General features: G+C 39.8%; 1 protein-coding gene across 1 annotated transcript in view; it reads left to right on the top strand.

The window, feature by feature from the left end:
* The window catches only part of ZFYVE26 (zinc finger FYVE-type containing 26), a 47,446-nt gene extending 31,975 nt beyond the window's left edge, over positions 1-15,471 (top strand). The window contains exons 30-41 of the mRNA XM_066188270.1: positions 1,940-2,061; positions 2,149-2,369; positions 3,000-3,147; positions 4,263-4,472; positions 5,301-5,516; positions 7,495-7,692; positions 7,992-8,194; positions 9,048-9,189; positions 9,742-9,801; positions 11,035-11,217; positions 12,026-12,070; positions 13,141-15,471. Coding sequence (XP_066044367.1) covers positions 1,940-2,061; positions 2,149-2,369; positions 3,000-3,147; positions 4,263-4,472; positions 5,301-5,516; positions 7,495-7,692; positions 7,992-8,194; positions 9,048-9,189; positions 9,742-9,801; positions 11,035-11,217; positions 12,026-12,070; positions 13,141-13,350 — 1,958 coding nt within the window. The 3' untranslated portion in view covers positions 13,351-15,471. The remainder of the gene's footprint in view (positions 1-1,939; positions 2,062-2,148; positions 2,370-2,999; positions 3,148-4,262; positions 4,473-5,300; positions 5,517-7,494; positions 7,693-7,991; positions 8,195-9,047; positions 9,190-9,741; positions 9,802-11,034; positions 11,218-12,025; positions 12,071-13,140) is intronic.
* Positions 15,472-16,180: the final 709 nt, after the last annotated feature.

The following is a 16,180-nucleotide window of genomic DNA, read 5'->3' as shown; positions in this document are numbered from 1 at the left end:
ACATACAGTTTTTGCATGTGCAGGCTGAAATTGAGCATTTCAAACTTCTGTGAATGGAAATTGAGACTTAGGAGAGATATCTGAGCCAATATTGGATGTGTTGGATGGGTGTTACAGAAAGGAACTGAAAAACAGTTGGAGAACCCACTTTATTATTCTAGAAACAATCAGTGAGAGACAGTGGTGCGAGTAGGATTAATTAGCTCGCTACAGAGCGGTGCTGAGGGATCCTCTTTTTATAAACCTTGACAGTACGATTCTGAGCACTACTGCAGTGGGCTATATGGTGTTTTATATCCCATGCTGCCTGGAGGTAGCACAGGATGAGGCCCCTCTCATGGGTCTGGTTGTGTGCTGAGTTCCCTTTCCTGTGTTGATTGTGTGAAAATAGTAATTTCATTTTGGTGCCTCAATTTCCAAACCTAATATCTTGAGCTTCAGGAATAATACCAACATTTAATTGACTTTTTCTCTGCCTTTTTTCCTCAGGAGATATTTACTGGTTTTGGTGTTTTGGGTGATTCTGCAAAATTTTCTTACACTGATGTGAAATTCTGTCAGAACAAGACACAGTTATTTGAAGTGCTTATAACAGTAGCATGAAACATGGTGCAAAATTTGCATTTGTGTAATAAGAAAGCAAATGAGAATGTTTTTCCTTGTTTGTTCCTTTTATAAGTATGGTGGGCTATTTGAGAGTTTTTTCCCCTGCTGTTGACGGAAGTTTGCTTTACTGCTACCTTTCTTTGGACCTATGTGATCCATTCAACAAGAGTGGATAAGAACAACGTGGAAATCCTCAGATTTAAGAGGGGAAGAGATTTATTTTGCTTTTCTAACTTATCTGGTGGGACTGTGAAGAAGGCTTATCAAATATTTGCTTGCCTAGTTTATTTTTACTAATTCAGTTTCCAGTTCAGGTTGAAAAAGTGCAGGGGGGATGTTGGGGGTTTTTTTAAAATTCACTCTACAGTTTTAGAGTTACTCAACACTCGGAAAAGGGATGTGAACTCTAAATGAGTACATTTTGAGACTTTCTAAAATTTTTTTTCCAGAGAGAGGTGATCGGGGAAAGAGTAGCAAATTGTCATTATTCTCCATTTCTTGGCATGGTGAGATTGGCCATTGTTTTTTTTTTGAACCACAATTACAAACTTGAGCATCACAGGGCTTGTGCGCTCTCAGCTACACACAGATGACAGACAGTATTTGATTTATAACTGTTCTGGGTTACAAGTGTTTCCTTAATCCAGAGGAAAGAAAACTACTTTTCACAGATATTATATTTCTTGAATCATTGGATCCGAACTCCAATTTTCTGCAGTACTGTTTTTAAAGAAAATTTAACATTAGGAGGTAGGTCATCTTCAAATCTTTTGGCTTAACGCTCATGGGCTCTATGGTCAAATCACCTGAATTTTGAAAGGAAAATAGAGGTGATTAAGTCAATTTACCCTCTCTTTTACAACTGGTTTTTTTTTTTTTTGTTTTGTTTTGTTTTGGTTTGGTTTTTTTTGGTGGTTGTTGTTGTTGTTGTTGTTGTTGTTTTTTCCCCCCTTTGAGCTGAAACCCACAGCTCTCATATTTCCAGTTCCTTCCAGCTCAGAAATATTTAATAAATTGCCTGAGGGAAGGATAAGGAGGGAAGGCAGTTGTGCTTGATGCCCTGTAGCATAAGAGTTAAAAACTCATTTGAAAATATGTTACTGGAACCAGTTTTTGGTAACAGTGACAATAAGTTTAGGTACATTTGGCAGCCTGTTGAGGGAAGGAAATGTTTCTGTGCTAGACGTGTGGTACTGGCAGGAAATGGCACAATGAGAGGATTTATAGATGACTGGTTTTTTGAGAGATAGGAATGTTCTGCATTATGTGTTCGTAGCTGGGTTTGTTGCTTCTTGTGCAATGATTTCACATGGTGTTTTCTTTTTTGCTGTAGAAACTTCTAACAATGAATATTCCACAGTGGTACGAATACCCAAGGCAAGTGATCTTGAATGGATTTTTTCCCTGAACGAAGAGGAGAATGAAATTGTACGCAGCGAATTTTATTATGAACAGGTGAGGTCGGGAGAGAGTCCAGTATAAGCAGTTCAGTGGAGAACTACCTCAATACCTATATTTGTCTGTCTTTCCTCAAATTGTCAGGCTCCCAGCTCTTCCTTGTGTATTGCCATCCTTAGCCTGCACAGTGACAGCATAGTGTGTGGCCACCAACTGATAGAACACTGCTGCAAGTTGTCCCAAGGGCTCACTAATCCTGAGGTGGATGCTGGACTCCTCATGGACATCATGAAACAATTGCTCTTCAGTGCTAAAATGATGTTTGTAAAAGCTGGAAGGAGCCAAGACCTAGCTCTCTGTGACAGGTGACTTAATCAGATACTCACAAGAGGATATATTTTGGTACTGTCAAGAGCATTATCTTTTTTCATTGAGGAGTGGAGGCGGAAGGATTGTTTTGTGTTTGTATTGTGGACCAGTTTAAATGGGAAGTTCATAATGCAGGAATAATGTGGAAGTTCAAATAGGAGAAGTTCAAGTAATGTAACTAATTAGCAATTATTGAGAGAATTCTCTAACTAGGAAAGGATTCACAAAGATATGTACATATTTTACTTCTGATATTGTGTATCTGCTTTCAATCAGTATTTTAAAACAGGATTTTAAACCCATGCTTCCTGAGAATGAATATTTTACACTTGTTTTGTCTTACAAATGTTTTGTCCTACAGAGCTTGGGGTGGCAGGTGTGATATATAAATTTCACATGTACTGTTTTGATGTGGTAAGATATAGCTGATGTCTTCAGTCAGCGTGTTACACTGCACATAGCAAAGAAACCCCAAACAACAACAAATACTCTGACAGGGATGGTAGGATGGATGGAGAGACCTGGTGTACTGGTGATTAGAAACCACTGTCCTAAGAATTGTCTTTGACATAAAGTTTTTTAATATATGGTAATAGTGAAAGCTTATGTGTTTGTTTAACCTCTAGCTACATCAGCAAAGTGGATGTGCTGAATATTTTGGTTGCTGCTGCCTACCATCCAGTGCCATCTTTGGATCAGATCCTTCTCCCAGCAGCAGTAACAAGATTGAGAAATCAGCTCCTGGAAGCAGAGTACTACCAGCTCGCTATCGAGGTAGTAGCTGTGGAGGGGTGTCACTGTTAATTCTTCTGTAGTGGCTTTTGTTTTCCTTCCTCCTGAATTTATATGGATGTGATGTGTGAAATGGACCATGTTTAAACAGTTACAAACTGAGGCTAAGTTTCTTAACATGGAAGAAATAATTTTCTGAGCACTGGAAAACATTTCTGAGACAGGGAAGTCCTGCTGTGGAGCAGGCTGTAGAAGGGAAGGATAAGCAGCCTTGTTTCCTGGTACAGTTAAGACTGGAATGGACTAACTGCAAGGAAGTCATTAAATGGAGGAACCTTGCAGCCAGTAGAAGAGGTGAGACACCCTTTGTGGCAGGACTTTATCTGAAGCTTAAATGTTAGATTCTATTTGTAATCTGACAGCAGACATTGGTAAGGTGCCTTTCCCAGCCATTTACTTGGAAGTCAGCAATGTTGGCAAATCTATACATCAGAGCTCATTTGATGTGGTTTATCATCATCTAATCCTGCTCTCCCAGAGTTTTGTATGGCCTCTCTTTTATGAGAGCACTTTGTTAAATACCGGATTATGATACTACAAATAGTATTGAGATTTGTGAAGCAGTAATAAACAGCAAGAATAGATGACCTATTTGAATAGAAATAGCTCTTGTTTAAAAGCAGTTAAAAGAGCTTTAGATCTACTAAAGAAAATCAGGAATAAATTTTATCAGAAAAATTCTGTGAAATAAAAAATATCTTGGCAGTTCATGAAGCATCTTCTGTTGCCTTTTTTAAAACCACAAATCTGATGAATTCTGCTCTGTAAAAATCATCTGCTTTAGAAAAGCAGATGGGAAAATGTCCTGGTTTAGAACTCATGAGCTGACACTCCCAGATAAACAGTAGTTTAAACTTATACAGTAAAAAATACTTTCACATTTGGAGATCATGGGTGTTTTGGTAGTTGGCCTTTTGTGCCAGTAATGTGGAAATAATCAGCACGGGGTTTTCATATGGCTTTTTAGTTGTTTGTTTTTAGTGGGAGTTGTGCTTTAGGAGGGGAGAGGTCAGAATCACAGACTATGTGTTAAGCCATTTTTCCTATTTGCTGTACTGAGACTGTGTTGAAATATTAACAAATTATTTTGAGTTTAGGTTTCTACAAAGTCTGGACTGGATCCAGGTGGAGCATGGCATGCCTGGGGCATGGCTTGCCTTAAAGCTGGAAATTTAAGTTCAGCAAGAGAGAAGTTTAACCGATGTTTAAAGCCACCCATGGATCTAAACCAACTGAACCATGGTTCAAGGCTGGTCCAGGATGTGATACAGTATCTGGAGTCCACAGTGAAGCCAATACTCATCACTGTAAGAATCTTCTCTGTCTGCTCTGAGGGGCTATGGCAAAGCCAAGCAGTGATGGTTTAGTGCACAGCTTATAGCAATGCATGTTGCAGGAGCAGGTGTTAGGGTCTTTATTTTCCTTCTTCATCGTGATTGTGTATAGCAAACTGAATATTGTTGAGAAATTTGTTAACTGTTTCATCACACTGAAGTAGTGCCTGAAAACCAGATCATAGGATTTTATAGCAATTCGGGATATACTTTGTGGAGGGAAAAGAGGCTCTACTGGATAATGTACTGTTACTACAGTCTAAGGAAGCTGAACTCAATCCCAGCAGTATTTTGTGATGCTGCAATGATGCAATTTTTCTACTGAAACTCTGGTACCAAACTTTACAGAAGTTCAAAGACTTTCAAATGCTTTCCCACTCCTCTCATCAAAAACCACTATTAAATGGTTTGGAATTCTGATTAGGTACCAAAAAATTACTTTTTGTACTAAATAACTGCAGAATCGTGATGATGCAAGTACATATTTTAGGAGAATAAAAATGCCTCTTTGAACTGGGCTGTTGAAGTAGCTGTTGACACTGGAATTTTCTTAAAGTAAGCCTTCTAACTGTCCTTGGAAATAGCTATGCTGGGTACAGCAACATTCAGCACATCTGGTGATAGCAGGGTTCCACGCTGGTGTTTATAAAAAGCATTGCTGGATTCTCACCCCTCTGAAGCAATGCCTACTTTAAAAACAACAGTAACAGAAATCCTTCAGGACTGAGTGACAAGACCTGTCTGGAAAAAAAGGTTTTCTCTTGCTGATCACCTGTCATTCGTTCTCTGTGTTAATGGCAGGATGATGATTACTTTGCCACATTGAGGGAACTTGAAGCAACACTGAGAACAAGAAGTCTGTCTCTGGAGATGGTGTGTGAGGGGAAGATTCAACACAACAGCTATTATCAGGAGTGCTTGTTCTATTTACATAGTTACGGCACTAATCTGGCAATAATAAGCTTTTACATGAGGCATGACTGTATGAGAGAAGCACTGCTTCACTTGTTAAATAAGGTGAGTCATTCATTTTTCATCACTGAAACTGAAATTTGAGAAACAGCAATGAGGATCCTGCAGTGTTTGGGTGGTTTTCTGCAAGTCTGCTGAGGTTCTCAAGTGCTCTTATACAAACTACCCAGTGACTGACAGGAATTCAGTGAGACAGAACAACAACATTGGTCTTTACAGATCTAGAGAAGAGAATGTGCAGTTTCGGTTCTTTTATAGAGGTCCTGCATCAACAGCACTTTGGGTTTTTTTTTTTTTTCTATAAAGTTGAAAATCTGCGACTGTTGTCATAGAGTTCAGAAGAAAGAGGGAAAATTTTGAATTCCAGTATGCAGATACCATTAGATAGTACTTTCTATCCCTGTGCCTCTTTCTCATGGTATTGTTTGTTGAATCAGATCACCTATGTTTCACTTCTGTAACTATTAGGAATAGAAGTGAATATGAGGACAGAGGTCTAGGGAACCCAAAATTTGGTTTCCAGCTCTCCCTTAAGGAAACTGCCTAATAATAGAGGACTTAAGTATCTCTGAAGTAAACAGTTCTGTTGGTGCTAAACTACAATTAATTCTAGAAATTATTCCAGGTTCTTACTAAGGCATTCAGAGATGTGAATCTATTGTATCTCACTGGCTTGTGAGAACGTGGCATTTTCTTTGTTTCCTTTTCTAAGTTACTGTACTTGTATTTGAATTATTGATTATTTTTTTATTATTTGAAATAATTCTTACTGAGAATATACCACTTGAAACACCAACTTCCATTATCTTTATCTAGTTATGAGGTTTGTTAATAGAAAATTAAGTTGCCTTATCCACTCTGCTTTCTCATTGTGCCATCAGTCGTTCTAAGTTCTTATAGTCGTCTGCATATTGAATTACCTTTTAAAATGTATCCTTTACATCAGTTTAAATCTGCTTTTAAAGAAAAGTTGCATATTTTTACAATGTAGGTGATATAATTTCACCTCTAAAGCAGCAGACTTGGAAAATACTCTAGACAGACAATTTGATATGGAAGTTTTGGACAAGGAACTGGTAGTAATCATACAAACCAGAGAGGTTTGTATTTGTTTGTGTGTTCCCCCAAAGCTGTAAGGTACTAAGCTTCTGACTGAACATTTTGCAGTTGGTTGTTTGGATGCATTTTATGTATACAGACTTTGTACTCTGAGATACAAAAAAAAAAAAAAAAAAAAAAAAAAAAAAAAAAAAAAAAATTTCATATCAAGCCTTTAAAACATTTGTGGTGGCCCTGTTGACACATATTAATGTTACTAGGGAAAGAAGCATATGTGAGGCTGCATTTGCAGGACCACAGTCAAGAGGTCAAGGGCAGTAAATATCCCCCTCAGGCCACTGTTTGTGAGGTTTCATCTGAACAACTGTGCCCAGTCCTGGGTTCCCAAGTGCGAAACACACTGTCAAAGTGAAGCAAGTCTAATTGAAGGCCACCAAAGTGTCCAGGGGCCTGCAACACCTGATACTTGAGGAGAGTGTTAGAGCTATGTTTTTCTTGCTGGAAGAAAAGACAAGAGGAAATCTGTGTGCTGTTTTCAGCTACCAAGTGGGTGATTATAGTGAAAATAGAACCATGCTTATCTCATATGTGCAGTAAAAGGGTAAGAGACAGTGGACACAATTGGGAGCAAGGGAAATTTCAAATGGATATAAAGAAAAAGGTTTGGGGTATGTTTTGGGTGTTTTTTGGTGCATATATTTAGACACAGGACCAGGGCCACAGGGATATTATTGAATCACTCTGCTTTGTCATGCTCAGAACTTGACTGGACAGGTCCAGAGCAGCAGGACCTAACTTGGAAGTCATTCTTTGAGTGGGGTTTTGAATAAAATAACCCCCAGAAATCCCTTCCAATCTAAATTATTTATTAATTTTATGATCTCTGTCACTTAATATGCCTTTATATTGCATAAGGAAAATAAGCTACAGTGTCTTTGCTTCAAGCTACTTTCTATTTGTGTAGGAATCCCCATCAGAAGTGTTTATTGAAGGGATCTTCATTCCAAGTTATGAAAGTGGAAAACTGCATATGTTGGAGAACTTGCTGGAAACCATTGATCCAGGATTGGAAAGCTGGGGAATCTACTTGATTGCAGCCTGCAAATACTTGCAAAGAAAGAATTATTACCATATTCTGTATGAACTGCAACAGTTCATGAAGGTAAGTTGAGGGACAGTGCCATCTCTTTCAATGAAATGCTGAATACTGTCAGACTTCTGGTTATTTACTTTGGTCTAAACCTGCATATTGGACAAGTACATTTTTGCTTCTTTACAGTCTTAGAAAACAGAGTAAGGCCTGAGCCTTAGTAAATCTGACCTGATCCATGTCACAGATCTGGCACATTGTGTTAAAGAAAACAGAGCATTGCCTGCTTTGTGTGAGCCCTTTAGTGCAGATGGTGATTACTGAAGGTGGTGTCTTGTGCTCCATCTTAGTGGTGAGTGCATTTCTTCCAGGATCATGTCCGTGCTGCAATGACCTGCATTAGATTTTTCACTCATGGAGCAAAGTCTTACACTGAACTTGGAGGAAAACAGGCATGGCTTCTAAAGATCAAGGACCATCTCAAAGTCTATCTGCAGGAGGTCTCAAGAAGTTCAGGAAGGAAAAAAATGGCATTCACTTTTCGGAAGAAAATGTCTGCTACAGATGTGTCGAGGTATCTATAAACAAGAAGCTAAGTTTTAGGAGAGGTGAAATTCAGGCTTTAGACTTTGGGTTTTTTATTAGTTCAGCTAACACTTACTGTTGTCCCTGACCCAAATCTGCTTTTATGTAGTTACAAGTGTAGGATTCCCGTCACTTTTTCCCCCAACAATCCAAACCAGGTGCTGAGCAGTTGTTTCTGCCAAAAGTATGTATGTGTATCAGACTACCCTCCTTTACTTTAAAAAATAAACAGGAACCCTACACTGCATAGACAATTATACATCAGTCCACAAGGTTTTTTTTTTCTTTTTCTCTTCCTTTCTTCTCCCAGAAGCACAAGCAGCTTTGTAGTGCTTCACTGTCTACTGGGGTTAACTCAAAACACTACACTATGTACAAGCTATAGGTGCCAGAGATAACTGGATTCCTGTATTCAGAAGTCAAAGTGTAAATTTAGCCAGATCTCTCTTGTACTTGGGGTTTTATATCTTGGGTTTCTTAGGGGCTTTTTTCTTTCTTTTTTTTAGGCTAGACTGTTAACTTGCACCTGGAGGGGTGTGTGTGTGACGAGGTGAAAAAGCAGGAACAGACATTTATTTGGGGATCCAGTTTCTCTGGCTCACTTCTTTGAAATAATGTGAATAATGGCTCAACTTCAGCCTGTGATGCATGTTAAGTGCACAGATATGAAAAGTAATATTGCTGCAGACTTGTGCAATGGACAAAGTCAAAAGGCAACTAAAATAATTGTTTATAAGTATGTCTTCTTTTGAAAGGTATTGAAGACATAATAATAACACATAAGTAATAAAATTGACACTTTGCCTATTACAAAATAAAGTCAGATTTTTTTCACTGTCTAGGCACATCAATACAGTTGATCTGCAGATGGAAGTAACAAAGTTCCTGCATCAGTGTGAGAGCTCAGGAGCCTCTCAAATGACAGATTCCTCCTTGCCCACACTCTTCGGAAACAATAACATGAAAATGGATGTTGCTTGCAAGGTACTAATTGCTATTTTAAACACAGCTCTATTTTTCATCAACAATACTAACTTGTAATGCAGGTCGAAGCATTTGATGGTTAGAGAACTTTCTTGTATTTTTATGGGCAGATTACTTACGCATTAATTCAATCCATCATTTGTCAAAAATTCATGTTTTTCCTCAAAGTAGCAGAGAACTTGTGAGAACTTGGAGCTCATCTCCTCAAAGTTCAAATTTTCAGAGGCAGAGCATCCAAAATACAAGTAGTAATATTCCTTTTTACTGTGTATCCTATTATGTTTGGAAGCAAAGCAAATAATGCTTTAATTCTAACCATTGTTAGCTTTGGCTCATCTCCATCTGTAAATTCCCTAATGTCCCTCAGGGAAGCAGTGTGTGACAATAGACCCTATAATTTGCTGTACTTCTTGGTATGGTGCTGTTTTCTGTTGAAGTAATGAATTTTCTTTTGGCCTCTGGGCAAAATCTGGATTTGCATTAATATAATTTAACTGTACATAATGAAAAAGGAATGTGCATTCCCAGAGTTGTCTATGCCTCTCTTTTCAGGTCATATTGGAAGGCAAAAACATTGAGGAGGGGTTTGGGATTGCATTTAGAGTTCTCCAGGTATGGAAAAACTTGAAATAACAAGCAATATTATTACAAAGTAACTCCTGAAAGCAGCAATTATTTAAATAAAAGCCTTTTTCCCCCCCAAATGTATTTTAATCCCCCCAAAATAAAAACATGTTGAGAGAATAGTCATGTTTAAGTCTTACACCATGTGTTTGTGTAAGCTTGGTAAAGAAATTAGGATGCTGTTTCAGTAGGACATTTTCACAGTAATTGGGTCCTGCAAAGGAATGAAGTACAGCTTTTCCTTTGCCTTGCACGTCATTCAGTGTCTTAACTCTGGCACATCACAGTCACAGATGTGTTTGGAGACCTCTCCTGTGGTAGCTCTCTGCAGTTCATGACAGTCATGCAAAGACATTGAATAAATAAGGCCAGGGCTCTCTGTTCTATTCTCCTGATTTGAGAGCAAAATTAATTAACTCTCGCTGGGGACCTCTCATTCCTCATTTGAGTGATTATCAGTCAGCATAGCTCATGAGCCTCTAAAGTCTTCTGAGTGTTTCTCATCCATATAGTCCCAGACAGTAGAGCAGGCACTTTTGGACAGAGGTGGAACACCGAAAGAGTATTTATGGATGTGGCAGGCCCTGCTCCTTCTTTCAGGTCAGGATGTACAAGGCAGAACTCCTGTTTGTAGGGAGATGGAGAGCCTTAGAAAAACAGTAGGCAGCAGCAGCCACTACGTCCAGTAAAAATGGAGCAGCGAGTCCAGCTGCCTATCACTTCCATTTCCATCCTTTTTTTTTTTTTTACTTACTCATTGCAGGATCAGTTCACAGCTTTTATCATCCCTTCCCTCATGTGGATGGTGTACAATGGTCAATTGCCTCCTGTTTGGGGTATCCAAAGGGTGACTGCTGGGGGGGGGGCTGGAGAAATACAGTGGGAACATGCTAAGTGAGGGAGAGGTGGGTAAGGATCTAGGAAAGATTTTTGACTGAAGAAATAAAACTGATTTTTTGCCACTCCTGAAAAGAAGGCTGTAACAGCACTCTTGTTCTTAAGTAGGCTTTATTGTTACAAGTCTGGTAATAAAAAAACCTTTAAGTCAACCCTGAGCAGTGGTGAGTTGAAAAGCGGAGGCTCCCAAAACAGCTTTGACTTTTTGGAGCGTGGTGTGGTATTTTAGTCCTTAGGAGAGACTGTCTCTGTTGTGTAGATTCCCTCTGAGGAAACATGCTGAGAACATTGACCATGTTGCTCTGATGTTCCAACTACCTCTAGGACTTCCAGCTGGAGGCTACAGAAGTGTACAGCAAAGTGGCCAAGCAGCTGGTGAAGCAGCAGAAGTACAGTGAGATCCAGCAGCTCCTGAAGTGTGTCAATGAGTCTGGAGTGGCAGCAAAAAATGATGGGGATAACATTATCCTAAACTGTCTAAATGAGTTCAAAAACATTCCTGCTGAGGTAATTCTATCCTGCATTGTGTCCCTTTTGAAGTAGAAAGGATATAGATAATACAGGCTACAGGGAAGTCTGGTGCCTGTACTGCTCTTTTAGTGAGTCCTTTGGATGTTCTGGCTCCATACTGCGGGCATAGTTTAAAGGTGGGAGTGCGTGGTTTGCCTTGTACGAGATACTCTGAGAGGAAACCATAAGTAGCTATAGCACACTCCTAGCCTGCACCTCCCATTTGGATACCCATGAGGGTACAGAACATTTCCTTCATAAGATCTTGTCAAATGCTGCTGATTGCAGCAGGAGGTATTCCCTTCATCAAGGCTTCCCTGGCTAACACAGAGGATGTGTGGAGGCAGAAGCCTCCTGCCTCCATAGGAACCAATTTTGTGATTCCCTTTGCCTACCACAGTTTTTTTTCCATCCCAGTGAAAGAAGGACATCCACTCTGCTAGTTCTGTCAATTAGATTAGGGGATGCAGTTCACTCTTTGGGTCAGGGTGGCCATGGGGTAACTCCTGCTAACCTACAAATCCATTTCACACAACACAAGCCGTGTCTATGAGAGTCTCATAGCATTCTCTAAGGATACCCCCCAGAGATGGCAGGCAGGAAAAGCTGTAGGTAAAGGGAAGACTTGGAGTTAGTATTTTTTTGCATTTTCTACATCTGCAACTCTCACAGTTGGGACAGTCTAAGCACCTGCTGTGATCTCAGCAGCTCTGCTTGTCCACAGGGGTTTGGTCTCTGATGGGGTAAAATTTTGCAGACTATTGCCACTTGAAATGTGAACACCTTTTCCCTTCTTTGGATACAGGATCTTGATAATCTGATTCAGGATATGGACAGTGATGAAAACAAGGTAAGTAAAAGCACAGTAGCAAGAGGTAAGCAGCCCAGTCTTGGTCTGCAGCTTGCAGAATCTTTTCCACTGTCTTCTCTCTCATCCTCATGCAAATAAGATTTTTGAAGACTACTTCCTAGATTGTAGAAATCACTGTGAATGTCTCAAAGCCATGGTGTTTGTGACTGTAAAGCTGTGACATACAGGTACCAATTGGGACTATCCCTGTTAGTTCCCTCAGAGCCCTCAGAGTGAGGGCTGGGCTTTGTTAGAGGGAGAGGAAAAGTATTTCAGAAAGGCACATGGGTGGATTTGTTGGTTTTGTTAATCGACTTTTCGCATAGGTGTGCCTAAGTTTCTAGTAATGGCAGACAGCTAATGATGACCACTAGAGCTTATTGTTTGAGGATTATAATGTTTCTGTGGTGATCAACAGTTAAATGATAAAACTTCTCCAACTGCTGATAGACTTTTTCTCTGAGAGGAAATGAAGCCTAAACTAGTTTATTTCTTTGTTGGCTTTCATACCAGCCAGCCAAGCCAATGTAGAAGTGTAGATAGATGCCTGTTCATAGAAGTGGCTGTGACTCAGCATTTGGGGATTGTTGAAGATCCTCAGTGACATAGCTGGGAATAAAATCTAAAGATGTGTGACAGTCCTCTGTCTGCTTTGAATGACAAATTCACTGTTGTAGGCAGATTGAAAAATCAGTTTTTAATTCTGCTTTGCTGTAAGTTCTATCACTGAAAGATGGGAGTTGTTCTAGAACCAGCAGTGGAAGAAAATGACAGATTCAGACTTTGCTATGAGGATACTGTAATTAATGCACGAGATAGGGCTCCTGATACTAATTTCATGGTCATACAGTAAAGGAGTGTGTACAAGACACAAACTTAATCAAACACACCTGTTTGCCCATCTTTTTTCACTGAGATCTGCTTCGTGCCATGCTGTGTTTGGCAATGTGGTGCTACTACTCATATGACACGGTTCTAAGCTGGGTATTTCCCGTGAGTCCTTACTCAGGCTTGTCCAGTGAGTTTGCTACAGCTTTCTGACCAAGCTCTGCCTGCCTCTGGTGCTCCAGATCCAGGCCTACATGCTGTGCAACAAGCTGCGCTCAGCGTACCTGGTGTCGGTGCGGCAGGAGAAGGGCCGGGCCGTGCAGCTGGTCCAGCACGTGCGGCAGCTGGCCGAGAGCAGCGGCGACCACGTCGTCAGGGCCATCTGTGCCCAGTGGCTCTCGGTGCACCAGCCCAAGGGGAGGAATCGGCTTCCCCAGGGCACCAGGAAGTAACGTGGAACTGACATTCGCCATCGTGCCGATGGAGGAGAAGGCTTCAAGACAGCTCGAAGGTGTCTGGTTCAGCAGCCTCTAGGTAAAATGGAACTCTGTTGCCTGATGTCGGTGGCAAATGGATGCTGCTGATGTGCCTCCAGTGAAAGGAAGGGAACTAAATTACAAGTGCCAGTCCTGTATTTTGACAAACAGTCACTACCTCAGGGTGTTTTTTGGCTCTCTTTTTGAGGGGGGGAGAGGGGCAGTTTCAAACTGAACGAGCAGGGATTTAGATGCGTGGAAGAGAGCACTTCTGTTTCCGGCTTTAGTTTTTGGGTTTTGTTGTTTTTTAATTTTTGGAGGGTTGATATTTTTTGAAAAGCACTGAACTTAATACGTGTTTTATCTTTAATCCAGAAAACATATATAGAGAGGACAGAAAAATTTTAATCAACTCAGTGTAGCCTAGAGTATAAAATTTTTGTGATGTTTCCTGTAAAATTTTCAAGATTGGAGAGTTCTAAAGGACAAGGACTAAAACTCAGAGATTTTTTTAAGCCTCTAGACAAATCATTGCTACTTCTTTTTTATCCCTCTCACTAGTACAATGTACCCAGGTTTTTTTAGTTTGTTTGAAAAGGTAGGAACTGATTCTTTATGGCAGATTCATATTTACCAGTCACACTGTGTGATGTGTGCCACAGATGTGGCACTTGGGCTAGTGCCATCTAGATGAATGAAGTTATAAAGGGCATATTTTGTAAGGGGAGTACAAAGGGAAAATAAGCCTTTAAAATAGTTGAAAAATCACGTGCCTCTTTCCTTACTATGGTAATACCCAATAAATCATTGCGATGCAGCTTTATGACTGAATAGTTGACAGTAAACTTCCACAGTTTTTCATCAGGTATAGCAAAGAATAAGGATAGAGCAAGCTGTGGCAAAATTAAACAGGTGGTCTGTATCCCAGTCACGTAAGTATGCATTTATTTATTACCAGGGTAATTTGTCCCTGTCAAGTAAAATAGAACACCAAACTGGACATGCCCTGTATTGATGGGTTTTGCTCTGGAAGTGTTAGGTTAATCAGTTTTATGAAAAAAGCAGCAGTCTTTGTGTAATGTCTGTGTTCAGAGTACTGAAAAAAAGAAGCTGCTTCTCTGTGACAGGTATTGGGACATGAGAAATTAGCAGAAATGTGGTAGACAGTAGTAGAACTTTCAAAAAAAAAAGAACAAAACATGACCTTCCACAAGAGTTTGTGTTTGCTGTTTACATGTATTTCAGCACAAGCAGGAAAACTAATTCACTTTCTCATTAAAAAGTTGTTTACATCAAAAAACCAACCGGTTTTCTGAAATGTAATGTAATTGTAAATAGTTTTAGTACAGAAAATAATTGAGACTGTCAAGAGTTTTGCACAATCCCCAAGCTCACTGTAATGAAAGAACAGACTTCCATGGTGTTGGAAATAATTTGGTCCATCTTCTTCAGGGTTTCAAGAGCTGACACAAACACCTCTCTTTGGAGGTGCTCTGCTCTGCTCACTAGAGCTGAAATGACCACATACAGCTTTGAGAATCCCCTGGCTACAGATTTGCATTATCTCATTAGTGAGCAGTACTAATGAAAGCTTTTGTTTCCTTGGCCAGACTGACGTAGATTTCCATCAGCTTACAGCCATCAGGCTAATCCTAAAACGTGACACTACCTATGGATTCAGTCATTTTTAAATCTCTGATTATGGAGAGGACATTTTACTGTGTGTGGGTATCCAGATCTGCAGTGCTGTAACCTTACCTGTTCTGAGTTCCTTCAGCTGCAGAGAGCACTGAGAGTGGAGCTTGCCATGCAGACCCGTCAGTCCCATACCTGCCTTTCTTCCTGACCTCTTTGCACTGTACCTGATGCACTTTATATAGTGTTTGTTGTTTGATGTTCTTAACCTGGAATCGTAGGGATCTTTCTTGTACCAGCAGAACTGGAATTTTGACCCTGATTAATTACCTTGTGTCATAAATAGTGCAATTATCAAGGGGCTTTGAATTTTTGAGCAGGAAAAAGGGATTGAATACTGCCAGTTTAAAAGAATTTCTCTGTTACTGACCAAGGTTTGTTTACAATTATAAAAAAATAAAAGTATTATGACTGTTAATGTATTTTCAGTTTATTTTTTATCACTGCAGAGCTAGGAGTCTCCTTCTAGATCTTCATTTTGCTTTTGGCTATGCTTAGTGGAATAATTAGAAGTGGGATAATTGTTCTGTCATACCAAATTTATCTGTTACTGAGTATCCTCAATATTTAGATCGACTGAAACTTCACATCTTTAGAAGTCCCCCCAGCAGCTAGGTAGCCTAGGTAGTTCAGCCTCATGCATTATATGTACTCAGTAATCCTCTTCAGGGAGCTTTGCAAGTTAATCTAACTCTCCCTTACAAGCCTCCCTTTGAGACAGCTAAATGAGCTTTAGTTTCCTCATTTTTACAGATCAGCTGAGAGGTACAAATTACTTGCTCAAGGTCAAAGAGAGTGGATGTATGTCTGTGGAAATGTTTATTTAACATGTCTTATGTTAAATCTACAATCATACTTCTTTGAGAAGAGCATTGACCTGCAAAGGCAAAATTGTTTCACACCAGAGACACCTTTCTGCTTTTTTAAAAAATGGTTTCTCTTGCTCCTGAAGCCATATTCAAGATTAGAGAATAACACAGAGAAAGCAAGCCAAGGCTCCAGTGGTAGGTAACATTCTACTGCTACATTATAGTTGTGTATTTAGCTTCATAATTGGGATGAAGCATAAAGGGGGAGGGGAGGTAGAGTGACAGGGAGAAACACAAAGAGA

The sequence above is a fragment of the Chamaea fasciata genome, unplaced genomic scaffold (genome assembly GCF_029207755.1).
Source record: "Chamaea fasciata isolate MVZ Bird 193981 ecotype frontalis unplaced genomic scaffold, bChaFas1.0.hap1 SCAF_7, whole genome shotgun sequence".
In the NCBI taxonomy this organism is placed as follows: domain Eukaryota; kingdom Metazoa; phylum Chordata; class Aves; order Passeriformes; family Sylviidae; genus Chamaea; species Chamaea fasciata.
Note: the sequence above shows the minus strand (reverse complement) of the source record. Positions and strands in the feature narration are given on the sequence as shown.